Consider the following 25,006-nt stretch of genomic DNA (forward strand, 5'->3'; position numbering starts at 1 on the left):
TGATCTCCACCACTGACTCTGTGGAATCATTGGTTAAAACAGAAATTTTCAGTAACACAATCTAGTTTCTTATTTTCCTAAATTGTTTTGGAATGTTTGTTGAGTGTATTGTAGAATATACTTTTTTACACAATAAAATGAGAATACTGTATGGACAGTAAAATAAGACAACATTGCTATTTCCTCACATGTATAAACTTCTCAACACAATTACTTCAAACATGTTCAGACTGTTTACAATTTCTGATTAATACTAGAGCCAAGTTAACTGTTTACTTGTGATGGTATTTCAGAAATGAAAGAAATTCTGTGTTGTAGTAACAAACACCTCCAGGGGATGAAATGAGGTTTCACAGAGCCCAATGTCCTTTAAAAGTGACATTATAAACGAAGCATGTTTGCACACACAAGGACAACAGATATTATAAGGTGCTACATTACCAGTCACACCAGGAATTTCAAGCTGTCTGAAAGGGCACATCATTTTCCTGGTGTGGATTTGCATATATTGGTGGGTTGAAAGGACAGACAAATATGTCAAAGTTCTCTGGTCCACTTTTTAAGTAATGATGGATTAAGTAGAAAATGAAACTGCATCTGAAATGCTCTTACCTGTTGTTTGAGAGCCTCTAAAGATTCAAATTCCAATTTGGCGAGTTTCATCTGGATATCTCTTGGTTTATCAGGAATTACAAATGCCATAATAAACTTTATTGCTAGTAGCAAGTGCTGTGAAAATAAAGGAAAAAGAAAAATGTTGTTTTACAGTTTGGATCGTGAAGAAAACAGCATAATGTTCCTAAATTTTAGTAATAGAGATATAAACAATGATTTCTTCTGACATGTACAACACAGCTTACTATAACCACATTAAGCCTCAGCTACTCTGTATTTTTTCTGTTTGCATCTAAACACAGATAGTCTGCCTTATTTCCATAGTAATCCTGTTTTCACTGTATACTATAACATTCTAACTGAATTTTATATTTGTGATTCCAGATAAATAATAGCTTTTAAAACATATTATTGGTGTATAGGAATTAAATATAGTATATACTGCGTCCAATATACACAGTTTCAGAGTGAATTTTTTACATGTATATAAATAGATATATATACACACAAATATAATCCTTAAAGAAGTGGAACAATCATGAACAGAAACTTTTCTAGAAATGGAGAAACACTCCATGTATAAGATGTCAAATTAGTCATAATTTATTGCAAAAATTTTATAATCTTATTTAAGAGAAAACAGTAATGAAGTTCTGTTCAACCTAGTCATTGAGTAGTCTCTAAATTTCACTTAAATATGCACTATCTCACAAAACAAAAATGCCAAACTGTCAAGGCAGTAGTTTTGTTTCTTCATTTATGTCAGCTATGATCTAAATAATGAATCCTCTTCTCTCAAGGCCTGAGCTGACATTATGCTGCATATTTGTAAGCAGGAACTTTCTCCTAGCTGAGAACACCCTGACCAAGATAAGGCAACACTCAAATATATGTGCTTAACTTCAAGCACATGCTTACACTGCCATGATGATACTCATGGAAGTGCTTAAATTTAGGTAGCACATCCAAACTACTTCCCAAATTCCCCTGATTTTTTAAATATAAATGAAGCAGAGCAGTGCTCCTCTCTGAAGTACCATTTTTCTGAACTGTATGATCTTGATGGACTTGGGCACATGAATAACAACATAACAGAAGTCATAAATAATCACAGGTTGAATGGGAGTAACTAATCCACAGATAAAATTTTGGTATGTAAATGTAGAAATAAAGAGATCAAATTGGGAATTACTCATAACTAAGTAACAGAATTGGGCTAAAATCGTATGCTTAAGGCATAATTAACAAAAATTGAGGTATTTGGAGAAGGATATTTATCTGAAAATTTACAATGAACAGTTAAAAAGAGACACAGCATCACACAATGTCATTTCTAGATGCCTAAAATCTTTTGCACTGGGGTTCATCTCACATTACTCAACCAAAAAAAAAAAAAAGCATTTTTGAAATCTTGTTAAGAAGTGAAAATCAAAGTCTGCAATTGTAATTATTCAAGCACTGCCTCTTGAGGAATTTTAAAAACAGGAGCCAAGTGAGTAACTTTATACAGAGACTTCAAAGCAGTTCCAAATTCAAACAGCTTTTAAGAAAATACAACAAATAATTTCAAGGAAATGTAAATAATATTATGGAGGATAGAGACCGACTAAGTTTTTCCCATTTTTAATATAGGTGAGGAAGGAATAGAAGAGACATCTAGGAAAACCAGAGCAAAACCCAACAAAAACAACACAGTTAATCCTGAAAAACATTGTATCTTTTCGAATAAATTCAGAAGAGCAACATGTTTTAAACTGCTTCACTACATATTGACTTTTATTGCACGATTAACTAACTAGCTGCTTGTCAGAAATTAGTTTTCATGCAAGCACTACTCAGCCAACAAAGACAAGGATACAGTCTTAAACAAGAAGGCAGAACCTCTGACTCCTCTTCAAGCCAGAGAGGGATCAGAAGTTGGAGTACAGATGTGGAAAGTCACTACTTTTGCCTGTCCCACTGTCATGTCTTTCCTAGGCATCCAATAAAGACCATTGTTAAAAAAAAAATAAAATAAAAAAAAATTACAGGGTTAGGTAGATCTTTGTTTTACTCCTCTGAATGGCTTTTTAATGTTCTTTTCCTTTCCATGAAAACAAAGCTTTACCAGTCATAAAGTGCCCAGACTGTGGGGGGTGACCCTGTGTGCAAGACCTGTGACTTCAGAAACCACACTGGACTTAACAGACTGCAAACTGAGCTCAAGCCCACCCCACACATCCCGAGAACCTGAAAAAAGTCATCAGATAAACAGCCTCCCTCGGATAACTTTTCCAGCTGTTCATATTTGCAAATTTAGAACAGTATTAATAAAACTGTCAAGGCGGAAATTATGAACCTGGGTCATGTGATGCATGAAACATCTTTAAAATAAATGAATCTATTTTATTAACAGTTGGTATTTCATTTTGAAATTGTAACTTGACAAAGGAAATGTAAGTAGTTATTCAAGAGAAACTGAAGGAAAAAGAAGGGAGTTGAGTAGTTAAGTTCATTATATCAGGCACATTCCCATACTGATTTTTTGATCTTGTTTAGTATAACTCCTGGAAGTCAGATCCACAAAAAGCAGACATCTGATTACAAAAAAGAAATGTCTAAGGAGTATAGTATAAATCACCAGAAGACAAGATTTGCTTTCATTACATTAACAGTAGTATAAATATGTTGTAAAAGCAAAATACTAAAGTTTATCCAAATTTTCTACACTAGCGTGAATGTATTTGTTCAATATTAAAATTTTCTTCATAGAGCTGGTTGTTAGTTTGGGGCTCTTTTGTATTAGTTTGGTTTTCTGTGGAAATCAGGTTACAAACCCAAACATTATTTCTATCTGAAACCATTAAAAAGCAGTGAAAGGCAAGAACATGCCTTTCATTATTAAAATAGGACTATTCCACTGCAAGCAAAACCCAGGGTAACATTCCCACAAGCTCTAAGTTCTCCAATGCCAACAGCAAATCCCCTCTTATTTTGCAGTGAGCCAAGTGAGCACACAAACAGCACTGAACCTCTTCCCCCTGATAAATGCAGTGCCATCAAACTCTTGTGGTCCTGTGCCAGGTGCTTGGTGAGCCAGAACTATTCTGTTCTGCAAAGACACCAGCAAGAGCAGAAGTGCAGCAGCTGTGTTTTGCAGCAGTGGGTCCCCAACCTCACCTCTTCTGAAACAAAAATTGCCATTTAGGGTTAAATTCCTGAAATTATGAACAGCTAATTTGATTTCTATAGTGGATTTACCACAGCAATTCCTGACAAAATCTACTCAACTGAAGAAAAAAAAGTAAAAAAAAAAACACAAGCAGTAGCTGTGTTACTGGTTGGCTGATAAAGTGCATTCCAAACATCAGCTTGGGGAGAGATTAATAAAATTTTGCATCAAAAGCCTATTTTATAATCTACTACTTATAGAAACTTTCAATTAAAATCAGAAATCTGGACCTAGACTAGCCTAGAACCAGTCCAGACTCTGAAGCAAGGCGGTCTCTGGTTATTAACTCTGCACAAGTGAAAAACCTACACAGAAGCCAACACCTGAGAACAGCTCCTCACCTGAACCCCTGTCCTCTGCTGGCCTTTGCCAAGGGAAAGCATCACTGCAGAATCATGTTGTTGTCAGAGCAGAAGGCAGGCAGATCATTAGCTTCCTTGCTAGGACTCCAGATCACAGTATTCTGACATTAAAATAAGCTAAGTTCAAATACTAAGAACAGGCAAAAAACAAACAAAAAACCAAGAAAACCCAACACTCCCCCCCTCCAAAAAAAAAAACCAAAAAACCCCCAAAAACCCCAAAAAACCCCACCAAACCAAATTCTGTCTTTTAGTGGCAACATTCTTGAGTTTTGTGGGTCTTGCATCTTTCTGAGAGGAGCAAAAAAGCAGGAGGAAAGTCACAAATAATTCTGTCAAGGGAGGAACAGAGGCAAGCAAAAATTTTCATAAAGCGCAGGAAGTTCAATTAAATTAAACTGTCTTTAATAGATATCAATAAATTTATGAGCCAACACTTCTGCAATATATGTAAGAAGAAAGCATGACCAAACCTTCCTTCCCTCCTGTAGACTGAACTGGCTTCAATAGAGTCTTGCTAATGGGACAGAATTATCACAGCTGAGGGACTTTAAGAATGGCTTTTCTTCTGCTACTCCGATAAGCACTGCTTTTAAAATCACATATCCCATACATTATTATAGAATTTTTCTTTCAAAATTTCATTTTATCCAAAAAACATGTCCAAAATCCTGGGGTAGAAGAGGTGAGAAATGACAAAAAAAGTTATTACATGTTGAGTCTATTTCATGGCTTCTTCACCTCTCCCATTAATCTTCTCTTCCACAAACATCCACATGCACACACTCACAATCCTAACACCTGCCACGATCTGTAAGCTCCATCTACCCTATTTATTTTTATTTATTCCCAAAGCAGCATAGCTCATTTCTCCCTCATTTCAGCGTCCTCCCTGCTGAAACTCCAGGGAAACACTAGGACTGAAGTGCAGCCTGCCTGCCTCAGATCAATGCCTCTTGCCACTCCAGCACAGTGAAATGTGTCTCGGTTTTCAACTGGAGTGTGCTCAGTACAAGTGAAAAGTTCATGCGCTTACACCGGATGTGCTTCTTCAAGACACCACAAAGCACATAAACCAGAGATGTTTCAGAAGCTTGTATCTTTACCAAGTTGGGGCAGTTTTCTAATAGAATCCCAAAGCATCTTTTAGATCAGAGTGAAACTTCTGTCAGCCTGCACACTGCTACCTCAGAGCACAGATACAATGCCTCAACACAACAATAATCTAATTTTTATGTATTTATAAATAGCCTATCTTTATTTCTTTACCTACAGCTCTTCAACTTTCACAAAAGGTGAAAGGCATTTATTTTAAATACAAAGCCTCAAAACTCCAAACTTAAAAGAACCTGTCCAGCAGGGAGAGTTTCAGCCTGTCCCATTAAAGTGTGGCTGAGGCAGATGCAAGTGAGCAGAAGCTTATTACAAAGCGTGTCGGGCAGCATGAGCAGACAGCATTATCTGGTCCATTTATCATCTGTAACAGAACATCCGTTTCCTCCCCTCACATCCTGAGCACACACACACAAAGGCTGCCCAAGGAAACCTGGCAGCTCCATTTCTGCCAGAACGTTTCACAGACTGTCAGAAGGGCAGGGGCAGATCACCCATCTTCTTCTGTTGACCGCACCAGCACATCTGAAACCTAGACCTGCTCAATGGAGTACTTAAGCTTATGTTTCGTTTTAAGCATATCTATGAATATACTTGGGTTCAGAAAAACATTTAAGCCTGAAAATGCCCAAGTCATTTGCTGAATCTGGATCTTGAAATTGAATGGCTGAATCACGCTTTCTTTTTTTCCTGGAGGTGGCTGAATGAGACATGTATTAAATTAATGAGTTTAAAACGAAAAATGCCAGCTTGCACAGTGTCTGCCTGCATTTATTTGATGATTCAGGTTGCCATTTACACTTCAGAAACTGTTTCAGGTAGTGCAGAAATCCTGGTCTGTATTTTTACTACAAATCCACTTAAAATGTCACAAGTAGAAATCTATGCTGTAAAAGATACCAGGTTTAATATGCAGTTCTGAGGTATATTTCAAAGTAGAAAGTATTAAATTGCATCATGAGAATCTGGGTTCATTTTACCAACTCTGGCCTCCAGAAGTGCTGAAATATACCTCTTTTCAGATAAGTCTGTCTTATGCCTTAAAACTAATTAATTGGTTTCTCTCAGAAGAAGCAAATTTATTCTGAGTACTACAACTGCTTTATATACTATTAAAATGGGGAGAAAAATATTCTGAATACTACAACTGCTTAATATACTATCAAAATGAAAAAAAAAAAAAAAAAGACATTTCCAGACCAGCACTGCTGAGCAAGAGACTAACGTATAAGACAACAAGAAAGGTTTTTTCTAAGTAAACAAAAAAAGAAAAAGTTAAGATAATCTCTAAGGAAACAGATTCTGTGCTCATGTTTCCAGGAAGCAACTGCAGAAGCAATGAGTTAAGCAAAGCAAAAAATAAAATACTGCAAACATCATCTCCTAGTGAGGAAGCTGGTCTTTTCTGCCCTTACATATTTTTGTATTCTCATTCTGTTTTCAAGAAGACCTCTACAAGACTGCTTGGAAAGCAAGCATAGCAAGTCAGTCCTATTTCTGCAACTTAATGCTGCTCTTGGAAGGCCCTAGAAAGTATTTAAATTATAATATATAAATTATATAATATATATAGATTAAATAGATATAAATTTAAACATGTCAATTAAATAAATATTTATTAAATCAAGGGAAGTCATATAAATAAGTATTCCATCAAAAGATACACTAATAAACTCAAAAGCACAAGTAATCTGGTCAGTTACATAATTGTGACTATTTTCTGTCTTATGACACTATAATGCTTTCTATTATTCAGTATTTTCTTAAAAAACAAATTTTCTCATTATTTATAACTTATTTTTACTAGTGTTTAAACCACAGCTGTTACATATTATATTCAGCCAGTAATGAACTGAAGCATTATCTGGTTTTATTAGACTTTTGGAAAAGATTTAGAAGCCCAACTGTTCTCTGTCATTTTCTCCAACAATAACAATTAAGATGTGAAGCAGCCAAAAATCAATAGAAATTTTGTCAGCAACTTACCTGGCACTGGAAAAAACCCACTAGTTCATTACTTGTCATCATTTACATATCTGTTTAAGGCTTTTACAGATTTTTTACACTGGGATTTTAAGCCTACCTTCAAGACTGAAGTATGAAAAAAGAGGGCCAAGTGCTAGTAGAGAGGGTGCTCTATACCAAACCATACATACATACCCAAGCAGCATTTCCCCCGCTCTCCAGGGAAATTGCCATTTTTTGTATCTATCACTACAAATTAAGGATTCAGCATGTTCTAGAAACATCTGCTGAAAGAAAAAATTCTAAATAAAAGATCTTCTGGTATCAGTCTTCTACACAGACTCCTAATTGACTACAGCTTGGGAAAAAACAGTTGACCTAATAATCTTGTTGTATAAACACAGCACATTCTGTGACACAAAATATTTTACAATACAGCACACTTGCAAAACTGTCTGTATAAAAGCCTCTATAAAATTCCAGCATACACAAACATTGTTTCAGACATGTTACAAGAACAAGATTTTTCTCACATTCATTTAATCCTGTAGTCAATGTAGAAGACATGAAAAAAAATCACTGTAGGTGTAAATTTGATTTGGAGGTTGTAAGTATCTGCTAATGGTTAATTTTATAATAATGCAACAGTCTTCAAACTAGCATGATAATACACCCATCTCTATGCTACCATTAGGTAATCCTGAAATGTTTTGGCACAATGCTTATCTCAACTTATGGCCAGCATTTAACAGGAGCTGGGATGAGAGCTGCCAAAAGCCAAATTAGCTAATGCTGAATGTAATGAACAGCAGAGCTTTGATCATGCTCTGAAATAAATTCTAAGTGAAAAGTGGAAAGAAGGATGCCCATGGAATTAAAATTGACAGTATGATTAATACAAGCCATATGAAGGTGCCTCTTAGCTGATTGCTAGCGTTACATATTGGCTTCCATACTGACAGGTATAGTTTACTGTCAAAATGCCTTAATGCTCCACATCAAAGAAGGGGGTGAAAATTGCCATTTTCTATTAATCTGCAAAACTTATACTTCTTTCCACATTAAAGTCCTACATTTTTCTCTGTGAAAAGAGACACAAGGAAATTATGGCATGAGTCACTGTACTTATGTACTATAAGGAATTCTGTTCACCAGGGCTCAAAAATTTCTCCTTGGTTACCAGACTAGATGACCTGTGATTAGAAAGGAGATAAGAAAGCAACATTTCTGCAAGGGTTTTAAAACTACTATTAGTTCAGTGATAAACAGAATTTGTCACCTACTGCAAATATCACAGATTTTAGTAAGTCTTTGTTCCTGCCTCAACCAAACCTCACTTGTCCTAGTCCAAGCTGAAGTGAACAGATATAAAACTTCCAACTGAGCTGTGGACAGATTCAGCAAAGATACCAAAAATGTACACATATGAAAGCAAATCCACTATATTTCAACAAGCCTTAAAGATGGTTTTCCCAAAACTGTGGGGTGGTTCTGGAGACTGAAAGACAATTAGACTCATCTGATGGGGTTTTTTTTCCCAGTTTGAAAACTGGAGACAAACTGGCAATGGAAAAGGTGATATTGTATCTGCATTAGAATTTAAACTATTTTAAACATTGAAATTTATGTTCTGTCACCTTGACAAGAAACAAAAATGGTAACTGGTGTTTAGTTTTAAGAGCGAAGTCTCAGCCAGTCATTCTTCAAGATGATACACACTTTATCTTTTAACTTCAACTGCGAATTAACAAGTTCTCCAACTAGATGCATTGCATTATATTTACAGCCATTTGCTTATTTCTCTCACAACTCCCTAGCTTTAGTCTTAGAATGCTTTCAAAGCTGATTCACAAGAACATTCATCTTAGTGAATAATCTCTTTGCCTCACAACACCAAGATAAATAAAGAACCATAACTGAATAAACATGTTTTAAACAAAATAGTGTTTCACCACACTGCCAATGCATCCTCACTGAATGAGTCAAGATTTTAGTGTAATGCACAGCTTTCTTCCTACTGTGTTGCATTCACCCTGTTCTAAGTGGTTTGCTTTGCTCTACTTCTGTTTGAAGTTGTAAGTAAATTCTGTAGGACATGGCACATTTTTTAATCTGGACCAAAAGGTGACTCATGCAATGTTAAATAATAAACAAAATGTCACAGGCATGACTCATCAGAGAATAAACCAACGGTATTGCAATATATCACACTCTAATCTGCAGATTAATTGTCATCTCATTTCTGTGCAACTTCAATCAAAACAAATTAATTGAAAAGAGTTCAATAAAACTAGCTAATCTGAACCAATTGTGTAGGGAAAAATCACAAATTACTATTTTTCATATTGGGAACTCATCACCTGCATTTCTTCCTCTAAAAACTAAGGGGTTTTTTTGTCAGAACTATGTGAAGTCAAATAATCCTTTGCTTTTCTATAAAGGTCAGGAGGAAAGCTTTCCATTCAGCTGGAGTATTTTATTAAACATTGCAGCAGGTGTTTGGATATGCTGCCAACTCCTAAAAAGCTTTCATTAAAACGGTACCTTAAAAAAAAACAAAGACCCATACATCCTCCTCAAGCCCTCTTTATCTGTCTTTTCTCTGGATGGGTATTCATAAAACTACACGCCATTTTCTCTGTTTTGGAACACCATTACCTGCCCTAGCTATAAAAGGAGTTCTTCATCAAAGCTGCTGGAAGCTAGCCATGCAATTCTCACATCATCTTTTATGGCCATGGCAGATCCCTGCAAGAGTACAGCCCAAAGTTTAGCCTTAGCTGCTAACCTGCTTCTTGGGAACACAATTCGTTGTTCAAGCTGACAAAAAGAGAATCTTTAACTGTGTGCCAAATTCACTTTGAGACAAAATACTGCAGTTAATGTTGAACTCTTTGTGTCATATGCAAGTAATGGAGTTTTGCAGCAGTAACACATCTCCTAACTTTATGCACTCACGTAAAAGCAGCCTAAGAAACACTTCCAGAACTGCTTATGTCTTTAAGGAATGCAAAGCCCTTGCTTGGAAAGGTGTATTCTTCACAAGAGAGGAAGAACAAGCCATGCTCTACACAGTGGCACTCAGTGATTCTATCAAGTCCTTCTGTCAGCTGAGAATGTGAGTCAGAATGTGAATCCCAACACAAAGATTACAAAGTAGTAATTTGTATTCAGTGGGATACACATAGCTCCATCAGTGTAGTACTGTTCTCCAAAAATACCAGCATAACCCAACACTTACAGCTTGACAAATTCAGTGGGCATTTGTGACATCTCAAAAAATTCACATTTGAAACAGAAGAGGTTGTCAATTGAACTTTGATGTATAAGGAGAAAGGAATACCAGCAATACCAGCAAATATGATAAATGTATAAGGAGAAAGGAATACCAGCAATACTAGCAAATATGATAATACATCAACAAATACCTTTACTTACTCATTTAAGAGTTTTTTTTCTGAGACTTGGTAGTTTGGTCTTTGGAACTACAGTCAGAACAGAAAACCAAAAGTTTAATCTCAGTGTTGTAAGAGTTTTGACAACATGTAGTGAGCACAATTTCTCATCTCCCTACATATAGCAAGACTGAAAGCAAAAAAACCCCAAACCAAAACAACAACAAAAACACCCCAAAAAACGAAAAGAGCTCTATTTACAGATTCAATTACAATTTTAAGACCATTTGGAGAAAGACCAAGTTGCAGCAAGGGCTCAGCATCACTTAGTTGCTAAGAAACATTATCATACAGGAATAATCAGCACCAGCAAATATGATAAATGTATAAGGAGAAAGGAATACCAGCAATACTAGCAAATATGATAATACATCAACAAATACCTTTACTTACTCATTTAAGAGTTTTTTTTCTGAGACTTGGTAGTTTGGTCTTTGGAACTACAGTCAGAACAGAAAACCAAAAGTTTAATCTCAGTGTTGTAAGAGTTTTGACAACATGTAGTGAGCACAATTTCTCATCTCCCTACATATAGCAAGACTGAAAGCAAAAAAACCCCAAACCAAAACAACAACAAAAACACCCCAAAAAACCAAAAAGAGCTCTATTTACAGATTCAATTACAATTTTAAGACCATTTGGAGAAAGACCAAGTTGCAGCAAGGGCTCAGCATCACTTAGTTGCTAAGAAACATTATCATACAGGAATAATCAGCCATAAAAACCTGCAGCTGACTTGTTCCATGGCAGAAATTATCTCAGCTGAGAAGGACACTTTCAATTTAAAATGAAGTAAGTAGTAATTTTGAACATGGCTCTGAAATATACCCCAAGAATCTCAAATGGCTAACACTGAGATGTCAGACAAGATCCAGGACCTTAGTAACTAAATCTGAATGGTCCTTGTGTAGTTATAACAATGCATACAAGCAGAGACAGGTGGAAAAATGAGACACTTCACACATGAATCTCAGCAGAACTAACCCAGGCTGTCTTGAGATTCTGAACAGTCCAGGGACTGAAAGAAGCAATCACCTCTACCTGTGACTTCAGAAGGTCTGCTACTAATAATTCAAAGAGGTAACACGATACCAAAAAGAAGAGCATCTGAGCTTCGAAACTCATTACCTCACTATAAGAGTAACTTCTGGCAGCAGTGACTTGGGCTTCCTGTGAACCAGGATGATGGTGTTACAGAAGAATGTATCCTACAGACTTTGAGTTTTGAACCATTCCTGGGTCTGCACACAGAGACTGATGAAAAGCAGGTATTTACTTCCTGAATCTGGGGATCATTTGTACTTACTGATTTGCCTTATGACCAGACTGAAAAGTAATACTCTTTCTTCTCTTGAGTTAAGAAAATGCTGGAAATGAAAATATTTTACAGTGTCTTTCCCTGTTTGTTGATGAAGCAAGTTACTGCTCCTTTTATGCACTAAGTGTGGATAAGAAGAGTTCTTCAGGACAAATGAGAGAATCATACAGAAAAAGGCAAAAGCATGTACAAGAAATGTGAATGTACAGGACTGAGCAAAGCTGGTGCATCAGGGCAAGACTTGCTGGAAGCAGAGCATGCCTTGGAATGGACTGTGATGCCCCAACACTCTGCCAGCTTCACTGCCCCCAAGCAGCAATGTCAGCCAGTTTACCATCTCCACACTCTGCTGGCTCCAAAAGGGACAAGATGACTCCTGGTGTGCAGAGACAGGTGCTCACCTCTAAAAATAGGCAGTCCTGGCAAATTAATGCAATTAATGCCTTCAAAAGGAACGCGCTTATAGAAGTGAAAACACTGAAGGATCACAACATTTCAAATCTTTCATCCAAACAGACTCCCTCAACAGTCACACGAATCTGAACTACAAACAAAACAACAGCACTGTGAACTGGCAGAACATGAACAAAATTTTCACTTTGTTGAGACCCTGCCTTTTTCCCTTAGAAGTTCTTTAAGAGCTGATAGTTGAGAATAGAAATCTCTAAAACCTCCTGGCCTAGATTTTATCTCTTTTTTTCCCCCTTTTTATATCCTTGACCAAGTGTTATTTGTTAATCTAAACACACACATCCTTGTGTACAAAACAAGTCTTCCCAATATTCTCAAAAAGGTTAAAAAAATACAATGGGAGAACTTTTCCAGGAATGCTTGAGAGGTCTGGCAGTACTTGATATATGGGGTTTTGTGGTATAACAATTAAGGAATTATCTTCTAACTTAGTAAATTGTTACACAAAGCAAAAGGTTAAAGTCATGTCAGACAACAAACAGGCTCATAAATCAGTTTGGCTATTTACATTTTTTCCCTAACATCTCATCCAACATTTTTACTTGGATAAGAAATATGTCTCAAACACAGGAAAAAAATTTCTCAGTCAAGCAGTATCCAAAAGTAAGATCTTCCATCATGACAAAAATCATTATGAGAATAAAATTGAGTATATTTTTCCTTCAAACCAGGGGAACACTACCATTCTTTGATAATACTGAATGGTTTTGGGTTAGATAAAATTACTCCACTGTATATAGCAATTCAAAACCCATTTTTATGATGACACATTAAGCACCACAGATACCAAGTTCTCTGAAGCCAGAAACAGTATCTTTACTAGTCAGCAGACTAGCTCACTAGACCTTGTTCACTTTCAATGGGAACAAGCATATTACTCTCCCATCTGAAAAGTATCTAGACTGTTTTCAGAATTTACAGACATGTCAGATGTAAACTAGAGAAGTTCCAAACACTGTACTGCTTCTGCTTTTCTTTTACGTGATCACAAAGGCAATGATTTCTTTTTTTCTGCATACCTATCTTTTAACATTAGTTACTATGTTTCAAACACTGTGTCACTGAACACATAGCACATGTATATCACCCTATTTTATCCTGGCCCAGACTTTTAGAAATTTGAGTTTTCTATTGCTGCTTTGCGGGGAAGAGATTCTTTTGTTTTAAATAATTTTGCATCTTTCCATGTTGCATTTACTCATTTTTGCTTAACTTCTCTCCCACAGACAAAAAGCATTAGGTAATACAGTTCTAAACAAAAACATTTGAGGATCATTAATGTCCAGGATGCTTCTGAAGATATAAGCCATTCTTCAGAATCATTAGAATCTTTACTCTTCCAACATGAATACTCAGACTTTGAAGCCAGGTAAATGGCAGGAGTGTTTTTGTCAAATTGCCTTGCCTGAAGTGAATATGAAACACACTTTAGAATTCTAAAATATCACTTCTGAAGGAAAGAAAGCCATTGTAGAAAAGGCTTTCTTAATTATCCTGTAACACTGAAAGAGAGACAAAAAGATACAGTTGTATTGATTGGAGAGGTGCTTTGTTATCCTGTTCTGTCAGAGGTTAAGTCCTTGATCTCATTAAGGACATGCTTGGTTGTTAGTAAGGGTAATTTTTCCAACAGCGCTCTGCTTTTGAGGGACACAGATTTGATTTATTTTGGTTGGGTTAAAAGTTCACCTCTCCATTTCTTTCTTTTCTTTTTATTCCCCACCATGCCAGCAATCTTATCTTCACATGGCCAATTCAATTTTTTTGTCCTTTGATTTTTTTTTAAAGCTTAAATATATATGGCTGACCTTTATTTTAATTTAAATTCTCCTTCATACTTTTAGAATGTTGTCAAACTTGTTATCTGCAAGAGAACTTGCTTAGGCACAGTAAAAGTAGTCTTTTTTGCCCCATCGGCAGCAGGATGTGTTTAATAGGATGACTTACTGGGCTTCTCTAGTCAATCTACAATTCACTCTGCCATTTCTCAACATATTCCCTTTAGAAATGTACTCTAATACTCTTCTTGCGGCCCAAAGCTCCTGAGGTGCTATGCCTCAGGAGCCCCCAGTTCTGTATCTGTACTAACAGTGAGGATATAATCATCACACAATTAACATGCCTCCTGTATAATCCAAAGACTGATGCACAAGACCCATAGTTTGCATCCAACACAGCAATCCTGGCCCATTCCAAACAGGGTATAGTAGCAGTTTAATATTTAGGTTTACTGCAAGAATGGTAGAGATTCAATCATTAAGGGACTGCTATGAACAGAAAACCTACGGTGATGGCTCACATGTTGTTTTCAAGTGTTATGTGTCTTCTCTTTCTAGATATTTGTATAGCAACAGCATTTTAAAAAAAGATTCATTTAAAACCATACAGTTTTCTGAATATATAATACTGCTTGTAACACTACAAATAGAGCTGTTTTTCAGAATGCATACTTGTCTCTTAAATGCAGAAAAACAGTAGATACAGCCATAATTTGCTTCAAATATAATACACATTTTCTTGACATAAAACACTTACATACAGTCTCTGTGAGGTACTCACAGTGAGGATATAACCATCACACAATTAACATGCCTCCTGTGTAATCCAAAGACTGATGCACAAGTAAGACCCATAGTTTGCATCCAACACAGCAATCCTGGCCCATTCCAAACAGGGTATAGTAGCAGTTTAATATTTAGGTTTACTGCAAGAATGGTAGAGATTCAATCATTAAGGGACTGCTATGAACAGAAAACCTACGGTGATGGCTCACATGTTGTTTTCAAGTGTTATGTGTCTTCTCTTTCTAGATATTTGTATAGCAACAGCATTTTAAAAAAAGATTCATTTAAAACCATACAGTTTTCTGAATATATAATACTGCTTGTAACACTACAAATAGAGCTGTTTTTCAGAATGCATACTTGTCTCTTAAATGCAGAAAACAGTAGATACAGCCATAATTTGCTTCAAATATAATACACATTTTCTTGACATAAAACACTTACATACAGTCTCTGTGAGAAAGTCTGGTTAGATGTGTCACTGGGAAAAAGCTGCTATTAAGATCAGGGATCCCTTGCATTTCTCTATAAGGCAATAAGGAGTTGTAAAATCCAATTTTGCCAATAAAAGCTTCCAACTGAACAGAAATTATTAAAAAGCACTATGCTAATCAAGGCGTGGGCTTGTTTTAATGTTCTTTCTTTTCCCTTGCTATGAGACTTATGTTCAATAGCTCACAACTAACATGCTAGAAATGCCAACCAGGTCTGCTATCTAAAATGCACATGCCATAACTCTCAGTCAATAATAGGTCTAGGAGAGATGACAGAACAGACGTGCACTCCCTCTGTAGTGCATCATATTTCCTCCTTGTATGCACTCAGATGCTTCCCAGTGGACAATCTATTCTTCAATAGCCTGTATGAACTTCTGTTACAATCTTCTGAATAATAGATCAACTTTACACAAAGTAAAGTTCCTTTATGAATTTTGCTTTTATATATTCACCTGCAAAGTAAACTCTTTATCTGAAAGTGCTTACAACTGAGCAACACTCCATCATGAAAACAGGGGTTTTAAATTGACTAAAAGCATTTTCAAGAAGACTAACTTTGTTTTTATCTTGAATGATTGCCAACACAGCTTCCAATCATGAGGGAGCAGACTTGTGTTCCTTTGCTCACTTACTCTGCTTAAGCTTAAATAGTGCAAATAGCCTTTGCTGTTTGTAGTCCATCAGCAAAGCATTCCCTCAGCACAGAGGAAAGCCAGCTGGGAGCAGCAGCCTTCTCCTTCAGCACACACAGCAGGCAGGGCTGGGCCATGCACTGCATGAGGCCGGGTGGGAGCATAAAGGCAGCATGACTGACATAAAATTCGTAATCAGGTTCTGGGTGAGGCCATTTTAATTCAGTCCATCTAGATACCTGCATATTCCTCAGTCCCACACACTCCATGTGCACTGATGACTCAGCCTGAGCTCCTGCTCCAAACACCACGGTTTTGATCAATGACAAAATAAGCAAGAAGGCACAGATTTATGATTAAAAAGGAAAGATTAGTGCTGAATGGTGAAGCACAAGCTCATCGTACTGGCTCCTTCCTGAAACTTGAACACTAATAGCAATTTTTCCTTTTTACTGCAAAACCCATTTAGCTATGAAGCTCACATGACAAAAAGCCCTGTATGCCTCATAGCAGAGGCAAGACTAAAAGTGGAACAAACCCGTCTTCCTCCACAGATTAGAGTAACAAATATTATTAAGCCAGACAATAGCTCTGGAAATGAAAAATGAAAAGCAATCCCCTATCACCACATACCTCAGATCACAAGTTTGGAGATCACATGCTGAAAACCAGTTTCTGAGAAAGTGTCAGCATGCTCTATTTTTGTTGGCATAACCAGCAGTGCTCTAGTTCTGAAAATCAGGTCAATGCTACTTTTGTACCTACATGCAGATGCTTGAAATCAGACACCTGTATTTTATAAGTTCTGTCTTACTATACAATATTTATGGTTTCTCTGAGTACTTGAATCACTGAAACAGACAAGCACTAATAATAATTACCCTGAAATTAAACACTAGACACACAAAGTTGGATCAAGATTTTTTGTTGAGCAAAAGTAAATTAAAACCATGTATGAGATTTTCTTTCATCTAAGTTTAATTATCTAATAAATCAAGCGTAACGAAAGCTAGCAGGTTCCACATCCCCAGATGGCATATTGTTCCATTCCAAATGAAGGCAGGAATGACTCTCTGCAGGTGTCTATACGTTCCCCTTGCCCAGACAGTAGTCTAGGCAACTGGCTTCAGACAGATACTGGCTTTCACGTTGTTAAAGGTTAGGGGAGATTTTCCAATCTGTAGGATTTTAAGAGTAAATCCCATAAAAACCTCACCAGTTGAACTTGGAGGGAAATAAGCACAACAGTGCTTGAGTAGAAGAAATACTTGAAAACCTTTTTATGCAGAAAAGTTACTTTGAAACATTAAAAACAGTGTAACTTATGAAATAGGAGGTACAGTTCCTAGTCTGTTGTGATTACTGAAGCTAACTACTAAAGCAGTTATCTTGCTTAGGTTGTGAAGTGTGTACTTATTAAGTTCATTTACATGAATGGGTGCAGGCAGAGGTCTCACATTTTACTATGCTGATGTCTCCAGGGCTTCCATACAGTGTTAATGGTAATAAGTTCAGTATTTTAATAAGAAAAAGAAAGACATCAGAAAACCTTTAACCTACTTATGACATACAGAATATTAGAGAAAATTTTGTGAACTATTTTTGCATAGGTAAAGAATGCTGAAACTACAATACTGGAGAATATTTAGAAAATGTCTTGTATATGCTTTGATGTGTTCAGTCTCAACTATTTTAAAATTACTGTATTGTGCTTACACCGGATTATCAGGAGATAAACATTTTTCTAAATTTCTGACTTCTGCTGGAAAAACACCCAAACACACAAAGCTACATCTTCACTAAATCATCATCTGGGACATCCCAAACATTTGTACAAGCACATAAAAAGAATATCAGAAAAGATGCACTGTTTTCAAGCTTCTGGAATGAAATTATAATACACTTCATGTACAGTAAAATTACTGAATTAATTTCCTTTCCCAAAACATAAAGATCCCTTCAGCTTTCTGGATCTCTCTCATCATCATGCAGCTGTGCAGGTTTCTCTAGTGCTGAGGAAATAAATATAGAATTGTTTAGTTTTGAGAAGATGTCTAAGATCATGTCCAACTGTTAACCTAGCCCAACAAAGTTCATCACTAAATTGTGCCCTACAGGTCTTTTAAATACCTCCAAGGATGGTAATTCAACCACTTCCCAGGGCAGCCTGTTCCAATGCTTAACAACCCTTTCAGTGAATAAATTTTTCCTCATATCCAATCTAAACCTCCCCTGGAGCAACTTGAGGCCATTTCCTCTTGTTCTACTGCTGCTTACTAGAGAGAAGACACTGACTCTCACCTTGCCACAACCTCCTTTCAGGCATTTGTAGAGAGTACGACAGTTTCCTCTGAGCCTCCTTTTCTCCAGGCTAAACAATCCTAGCTCCACATCCTCGCACAGTCCTTACTCAATTCGTGTTCCAGGCTCTTCACCAGCTTTGCTGCCCTTCCTTGGACTCACTCCAGCACCTCAGTGCTCCTTCTGTCCCAAAACTGAACCCAGGACTTGAGGTGCAGCTGCACCAGCACCAAGTACAGAGGAACAATCACGGCCCTGGTCCTGCTGGCCACACTACTGCTGATACAGGCCAGGATGCCATGGGCCTTCTTGGCCAGCTGGGCACGCTGCTGGTTGATGTTCAGCTGCTGTTGACCACACTTTTCTTGATGAAAAGTGAACTTTCATCACATCAGTCTCCCATCAGAAAACATTTAACCTTGTTTTTTACTGGTCTAGCACCCCCTCATTTACATGGCTGCAGAAAATTAATTCAAATTACAGAGAAACAAACACACAAAGAAAAGCCCGCCTTCTAGGAACAAGACCCAAATAACAAGAAATTAATTCTAATTAAAAACAGTGAAGAAATAAAGGTAACTGGGGTAAAAGCAGCATTCTGAAATTCTTAAGTAGGTGTTCAGAGATAATTTTTTTGTCAGATGTAGTCCAGGCACTCCAGATCAAAATAGGTAACTTGTAGTATCCCCACACACTTCCAACTATTCTCCCTACTCTATGAATTCCCAGTGCAGATTAGTGCAGTCAAATGTGCTTTTAAGTGACACATTAAATTAGGAGTCTGATACCTTTTAGAAAACTTAGGTCAATTTACTGGTAAAGCCCTCTAGCCATTAGTATTTCCATTTTAGTATTTCCCATCAACAAGTCAAATGCAAACATTCTAAGCTTCATTAGTCTTCAGCAATCCCAAATGCCAGTTTCTTGATTACCTACTAGGCTGTTGCATACTACTCCATCTCTTAAGCTGGAAGAGGGATTACAGTATTATAAAACCACTTAGAACTTGCATCATAAACTGAACTATTCATACCATCTGTTATAAAAGACCGAATTGTTCTCCCTGCAGAAGAAAAGATTGGGGTTAATCTGCTTCCCCAGTGCTATGCAGCAAATCGGAAGAGCAGGGTACACTAAAATGCTGAAATCTTAGTTGCCCATTTCATGACAATTCTATATTACCTTTTCAACAACCTGGATGCACAGCTACCCCAGCACATCAGTCTCATGTCCTAAAAATTCTAGGACTATTCTAGTTCTTGAGGCTGCAAATGACTTTTTTCTTCTTTAACATTTGTATATTATTAGCTATAACATTATTACTTCATGCCCAGATAGTTCAGCTGGAGAATCCAGCCTTTGCACAAGATGTTTAAGACAGTTATTTCAAGTGCTTCAGGTCAATAAGCCAATACTACTGCACTCTTGTAAATGAGGCCAGGATTTCTCATGAGGTTTCACCAATAACTTCAGAAATATTAAATTATTCCTTTAATCTTCTTTGTCTTACCTAACACCATAGATCCCATTAAAAAAAAAAAAAGTTCATTGTGTTCTAGGAGACTTTATGCAAATAAAATTCTGAACACAGATTCAGCTGGAAAATGAAACTCCTACCTACACTGTCATCTTATTGTTTGCAGAACAGAACAATTAGAATTTAGAAATAAATTCATTTTCATGGCAAAATTAAAAGAAGAAAGCTCATTATACAAAGAGTAAACCAGCTTTAAATAAGTGTATTTTATTTTCTCATTTAATTATTTTCTTATGCAAGTATTTTGACTGTGTGTTTAGGCCAAATTTTTCTCCCATCATAGCTCACTTTCTGATGATGACTGAGCTCATGAATGCTGGATTAGAAAACAAGAGTTAAGACCCTTCCTGCAATAAAGTGTCATATTAGAGCTCAAACAATATATCTAAAAATATGAAAAGAAACATATGAGAGCAGAATGAAAATAACAGGTGAAAATGTGTCCTACATTCAAGTGCAATGCAGAGAAGAAATTCCTTTTGAGTAGTTCCAGGTAGGTGCTCTGATGGCAAATACTACGATGAAAGAGGAAAAGAAGCATCTTACAGACAAAGGAGAAATAGTCTGGGCTCAGGCCCACTCTTCCATTTCCACAAGATTTGCAAAAACATGCATACTTGGCTTCCATAACAAGAGCTCTTAAGCTAGTTTGTATTATATGACAAAGTTATTTATCATTTACAATGTAGAGATTCATGGTGAAGAAATTTGCAAATAAGAGAAAAAAAATCTAAAGGTTTCATTGGTCAGAAGAGTTCAAGAAAAAAAAACTGCAATTCTGCACTAAACTGTAAGAGAAAAAAAAGCTTTATGGTTTTTAACGAATTAAGAAGTAAATTCTAGTTAAGTTACTTTTAAGACTTCAGTATGTGTTTTTAGTATGATGGGGAAAAAAAAGAGCTAATGAAAATATTTTATGTTTAATTTCAGGAACAGAAAAAAAAGCAGCACAGTAAAGCTTAGTGACATAAACCTCTCATTTTCTCACATGTGCACTGTCCCCAACAGATACATTATTTAAGTATTTAAGACCTACATGCCCTACTATATGAAAACCAGATGTAAACTTACCCATGTCACAGACCCATACAAACAACTCTAACAAGACTGCAGTGCAAGCTTCAAGGATAGAACTATCCAGAAGGCATCGCTTCTGAAAAAGTACAAAGCCACCTTAAAATTTTGCTCTTCACTGTGGCTGCTTATTCAGTTTGTCTCTCAGAGGAACATGCACATGGCATCAGGTGATGATAAAATCTAGAGCTGTAATGCTGTTTACAGTGACTGTACATGAATCAAACCATGGCTTTATCCAAGTGTGACAGAATTCCTATGAGATACAAGGAGCTCAGTGAACCATCACACTCTTCTAATGAGTAAACATCTTTCTGTCTCTCCTAATCTCTACAATAAACACCAATCAGTAATTCTAGGCTCTCCTCTTCACTCATTATGACACCTAATTCAGAAAAGATAAATTTGATTATTTTGACAGAAAAAAAGATGATGCAAAACAAATCACTAACATCAGCCCTCCTGTAGAATCAAGCCAGAATGTTCCCATTTTGTAAACAAAAGCTTTTCTCCAGTCTAAACTCACAACTGGTTACATACCAAGTTTCTAACATACAAACCTTGAAAAATAATTACGTTTTTATCCATCACACTTACGCAGTTTTGAGCAAACACTACTGAAGGCTAAAAAAAAGTAAATTATCTGGGTATACACAAATGCAGACTGAAACTGTGCAGATTTAACACTCTTTCTGGTTTACCAGAATTATAGTAATGTGCAACATTCTGTTTTATTCACTGTGTTGCTTATGAAGTATTTTAATATGGAGGTTTCCTGAAGTTGTAAAAAAAAACCAATAGAAAATATTTTACTTTTAAATTCAATAATGCTCACAAGATTTCAGTACTGATCTGTTTGCTCTAAAAGGTCCTTTACTTATTAAACTTCTAAGACAGTGTTGATGAGCTGATGAAGAACCTGTCTGTAACAAAATTTATCAGGTTTTAGTAATAATGCACCCATCACATTATCACCATTTTAAAAAATTCACTTTTCCCAGACTGAAGTTATGCTAAAATCTGATACAAACCAACTCTCATACTGCAGCAGTAGAGCAAAAGCTTTGAAAAAAAATCAACCATGCCCAGTATACATAACTAGACTATAGCATTTTATTTCTTTGATAAACTCTTCTAAGCTTTCACTCAAAAAATATCTGAAGCATTAACTAGACAATTGGATACAGCTATCAGATTTAATTATATCCAAGTTGTTGAGACACTGTCAGTGTTTGATGGTAAACAAGAAGCTAGAAGATTTTGTTATATGGCACATCCCTTTTAATGATACAGCTAAACATGTTCCCTCAGTAGTGACAATTCTTAATTAAATACAGAACATTAGGACACTGAGAAAACCTCTTAACCCAGGTATACAAGTCACTGTAACATGGTTACCACAGCACTTATAAAATCTAAATATTTTTTCTCTTCCTTAAAAAAAGAGAGAAAGATGTCAGGGGGGTGGAAGAGTATATTTTACTCAGGTTATTTGACTGTGTATTACAGAATGAATAATTTTGTCTATTCCTCATTGCAATACTGTGTTATTCCTCCAGTGAAATTAATGCTTTTTGGTTAAAGGACTTTCCCTACATAAATTTTGCCTGTCTCTAGTGAATTCAGAAAGACTTTTCATCCTTCTCTAGAGGACCTGATAACCGAGGCGCTTTTTTTCCTACTGCCCTGGGGGGACTTTATGATGCTTGTATCCCTGTTTGTCTGTTCAGCCCAGAAATAAGTTTTGCACCTTTAAGACTGGGTCTGAGAGTGAAGGGGGGAGAGAAGCAGCGCAGAGCTTGTTTTCAGAAACTGCGCTTGCTCCCTTGCATCTTCTCCTGGACTGTGTTGTCTGCACACAGGCAGACAGCAGGAGAGAGCTTACCTTGGCTTTTTAGCAAGTTTTAGCTAGCTGAGGCACAGAAGTTCCCTGGACTGTGGTTTTTCATTTTCTTGGACCTGTTCAAACCTGCTCTGGACTGAACACCGAGAGGAGCAGCAGCAGCTCACACGTATGGCCCACTGGGATGGGCCAGGGCCACAGCATTTCCAGTGCTGGAGGGACTGATCAGAGACTGAGTGAGCCGAGCTGCAGCTCACCAAGGGGACCTTCTGAGTCTGTCATCTCTTCAGATTGGCAAGACATTTTATTGTTTAATATTGTTCTTTTTTTTTCTTTTTTTTTTTTTTTTGTGCTGCTGAATGCTTTGCCTGTTAAATAAAAGCTTTTTTCCACTTTTCTCCAAAGAAATCTTTTAATCTTTTCCTGAACCAGCTAGGGGAGGGGCCACCTTGGCTTTTTAGCAAGTTTTAGCTAGCTGAGGCACAGAAGTTCCCTGGACTGTGGTTTTTCATTTTCTTGGACCTGTTCAAACCTGCTCTGGACTGAACACCCAGAGGAGCAGCAGCAGCTCACACATATGGCCCACTGGGCTGGGCCAGGGCCACAGCATCTCCAGTGCTGGAGGGACTGATCAGAGACTGAGTGAGCCGAGCTGCAGCTCACCAAGGGGACCTTCTGAGTCTGTCATCTCTTCAGATTGGCAAGACATTTTATTGTTTAATATTGTTCTTTTTTTTTCTTTTTTTTTTTTTTTTGGCTGGTCAATACTTTTCCTTTTAAAAAAAAACTTTTTCCAGTGCTGGAGGGACTGATCAGAGACTGAGTGAGCCGAGCTGCAGCTCACCAAGGGGACCTTCTGAGTCTGTCATCTCTTCAGATTGGCAAGACATTTTATTGTTTAATATTGGGTTTTGGTTTTTTTTTGTTTTTTTTTTTTTTTTTTTTTTTTTTTTTTTTTTTTTTTGTTTGTTTTTTTTTTGTGCTGGTGAATGCTTTGCCTGTTAAATAAAAGCTTTTTTCCACTTTTCTCCAAAGAAATCTTTTAATCTTTTCCTGAACCAGCTAGGGGAGGGGCCACTTGAATCTGCTTTCTAGAGGAACCCCTTCAGAGGTTTTCTCCCAAATTCACCCTAAACCAGGACAACTACTTATTTTAGAAATTGCAGGTGTTTATGATCTGATTTATCACCAAAAGAAAAGCCACAAAAGCAAACTCTTTTAAAGAATATCACACTAGTCAGAACTACATAACATAGCTGGAAGCTATTTCAATCCCTTTGACCTTGCGTTCACTAGACGAAATAAAAACAAATAAAAACTCCTTTGCGCTCAAGCAACTCCATTCAAGGTTACATCCTATGGAAAACCAAGTAGATTTCCATCATTTAGGATAAAATGCACAGACTCATCTGAATTAAGCAAAGACCAGAGATTCATCTTTAAACCTTTTCAGGAGTTAGTGAGAAGTCATTATGGCACAAGCTCACAGCACACCAGCGAGGTACCTCCCATCCACAGGTACCGATCCAGCTGGTTTGCAGCCATTGCCCGCGCCTCTCAGTGCAAGGAACTGGGGCAGTGAGTGAATTCATACCAGTGGCACTTTGCAGGAAATGGATAATCAGCAAGAAAGACAGGAATCCTGGACTCCAAAGGTTGCCTAATACGGCAAATCAACATGGACAGATGTACGACCAAAGGCCTAATTATTTTGCATGCTATTTTTTGTAATTAATTTCCAATCTCATTGCTTCTGCTTCTGTTACAGGATTAATTAAAGCCTAGGACAGGGCCTCATCTGAAGCAATGGTAGCACTTTTTCCTTCCTTGTGTTAGATAAGAAAAGGCCTTACCAACTTTGCTTCCTTTTCCTCTCAAAAAGAGACTGTCTTCCCTGGTCTGGAAGCTCACAAATAAATCATTGCTTGTCTCAGGCTATTTAAACTGTCAGTATTTCACTCCAGCAGAAACTGAATGTATAATCTCTACTAGACATGATACATATTATCATAATTTATTTGTTCCATATAATAAAAATCACAGGTTAG

At 36.8% G+C, this 25,006-nt stretch overlaps 1 protein-coding gene across 1 annotated transcript in view; it reads right to left on the reverse strand.

The window, feature by feature from the left end:
- The window catches only part of ANO10 (anoctamin 10), a 124,579-nt gene that overhangs the window by 44,332 nt on the left and 55,241 nt on the right, over positions 1–25,006 (reverse strand). Inside the window, exon 12 of the mRNA XM_039711442.1 lies at positions 613–729. Coding sequence (XP_039567376.1) covers positions 613–729 — 117 coding nt within the window. The remainder of the gene's footprint in view (positions 1–612; positions 730–25,006) is intronic.

The sequence above is a fragment of the Passer montanus genome, unplaced genomic scaffold, assembly GCF_014805655.1.
Source record: "Passer montanus isolate IOZ18808 unplaced genomic scaffold, ASM1480565v1 scaffold10, whole genome shotgun sequence".
Lineage (NCBI taxonomy): Eukaryota > Metazoa > Chordata > Aves > Passeriformes > Passeridae > Passer > Passer montanus.